At 42.2% G+C, this 2,034-nt stretch overlaps 1 protein-coding gene across 1 annotated transcript; it reads right to left on the bottom strand.

Annotated features, from left to right (window-relative positions):
* Positions 1 to 319: 319 nt before the first annotated feature.
* LOC148684067 (vomeronasal type-2 receptor 26-like) lies at positions 320 to 1,219 on the bottom strand. The gene has a single exon (XM_088654814.1). It carries the CDS (start codon positions 1,217 to 1,219, stop codon positions 320 to 322), a length of 900 nt encoding a protein of 299 aa, XP_088510940.1.
* Between the last annotated feature and the right edge of the window lie 815 nt (positions 1,220 to 2,034).

Consider the following 2,034-nt stretch of genomic DNA (forward strand, 5'->3'; position numbering starts at 1 on the left):
TTCCATTGCTGCCACCCTCCTCCCTTGGGTGGATTGTAGCAGTTTCTGGAGAGTGGGCAAGGAGGAGAGGCGGCTGCAGCCAAGGCCCATTCCCCTGTGACACACTGGCTCTGAAGGGCAAGCAGAGAGCAGGGCTACACTGGAGCATAGCACAAAGACACAGAGCCTTTTGAGCAGAAATGTGGGACACCCATGGGAATGCAGCAGAAGAAAAAGGAAAGGAGTAAACATTACACATATCTGGAGTAGAGACCCAGAAAGTGATACCAGCCAGCAAATCCTTGTAGCCTCAGACCCAACAGAAAAATTCTTCAGTCATTTATACCTTTCTTTGGGCCAGCTGCTCTCTTTTGTTCAGGTCAGGCCTCACCACAATAATGTAGCATTTAGGGGCAAAAATGCAAGCCAGTAACCCAGCACCAGAAGCAAAGATGGAGAAGATCTCCACAGCCACCATGTATTTTCCTCTGGTGCTCAGGTAGGTTGGAATGAAGGAGAGCCAAACGCTGCAGAAGACCAGCATGCTGAAGGTGATGAACTTGGCTTCGTTGAAAGTGTCAGGCAACTTCCTGGCTACAAAGGCCACCGTGAAGCTGACAGTGGCCTGGAAGCCCATGTAGCCCAAAACACAATAGAATATGAGGACTGACCCTTCATTACAAAGAAATATGATTTCTCCCATCACTGAGTGCATGTCCACATCTGGGAATGGGGGAGAGGTTGCCAGCCAGAGGACACAGATCCCAACTTGAACAATGGAGCTGGAAAAGACAATGGAATAAGCCAGTTCTTTGCCTACCCATTTCCTTATATTGGTTCCTGGTTTGGTAGCCATGAATGCTAAAACCACCAATATGGTTTTGGCTAAGATGCTGGAGAGGGCCACAGAGAAGACAATGCCAAAAGCGTTTTGTCGGAGAAGGCAGGTCACCTTATTAGGTTTTCCGATGAACAACAAAGAAGAGAGGAAACACAAGAGGAGGGAGATAAGGAGAACATAGGTGAGGCTTCGGTTGTTGGCTTTGACTATGGCTGTATTGCGATGCTTAATGAAGATGCCAAGCACCAGAATTGTGATCAGAGAGAATAGAAGTGCAGAGGAAGTTGAAACAATGGCCAGGGTTTCATCAAAGGATAGGAAGTTTGGAATCTTAGGAATGCATAGATCCTGGTCATTGTTTGGATACTGATCTGCTGGGCAACTGACACATGTTTCCATGTCTGAAAACAAACAAAGAAACAATGCATGACAATTTGAAGCATCCAAAACTATTTTAAAGAATTTCCTCATCCATAATCCATCTTGCATAGAGTTTTCTACCTAAAAAGGTTTAAGAACTTCAAGCCCAAATGCTTTTAACCTAGAGGCATCAAAAATAAATCTCATGAATCAAATCTGGAATTTTCTACATGGAGGACATTTGCTCTTAGAGTCCCCCTGCTTTCTCTTAGAACCACATAAACTGTACAGCAAATTAAGAAATAAATTAAAGCTGAAATTTAGGATCCCAGAAAGGCACATTTAATGAAACATTCACCCTCTTGTCAAAGAACCTAATTCTAAGAGGAGAAACCACCACTTCGATTCCATGCTAATTTTGTAGAAGTTGAAGGTAAAATATATTTTTTAAAAATTCTTCAAGATGTTTTCAAGATAAAAATATTTTGATGTTATCTACGCTATATACATTGAAATCAACACATCAATTTGATTTAAACCTGTCCTTCTCCAGCAGCTTAATAACCACGGAATTGCCAGTGAGCCCACTGCTTAAAAAAATAAATTGCATTGTTTGGTATTGTCTTAAGATAACATTGTCCACCTTTCTCATTTGAGATCATTCCTTCTGGACATGGATCACAATCATAGCAGCAAAACTTCTTCCCCTCCTTCTTTTTCTTCCCATATCCAGAATGACAGATGTCATTACATATAGAAGGGGGTGGCACCTATCCAAAGAGGTAGGTAGAGATAAATGCTTTGGGGGACTTATTGAATATCCAATATCAGGTGATTTAACAGTAAATATGAGG

The sequence above is a fragment of the Zootoca vivipara genome, chromosome 12 (assembly GCF_965207765.1).
Source record: "Zootoca vivipara chromosome 12, rZooViv2.hap1.1, whole genome shotgun sequence".
In the NCBI taxonomy this organism is placed as follows: domain Eukaryota; kingdom Metazoa; phylum Chordata; class Lepidosauria; order Squamata; family Lacertidae; genus Zootoca; species Zootoca vivipara.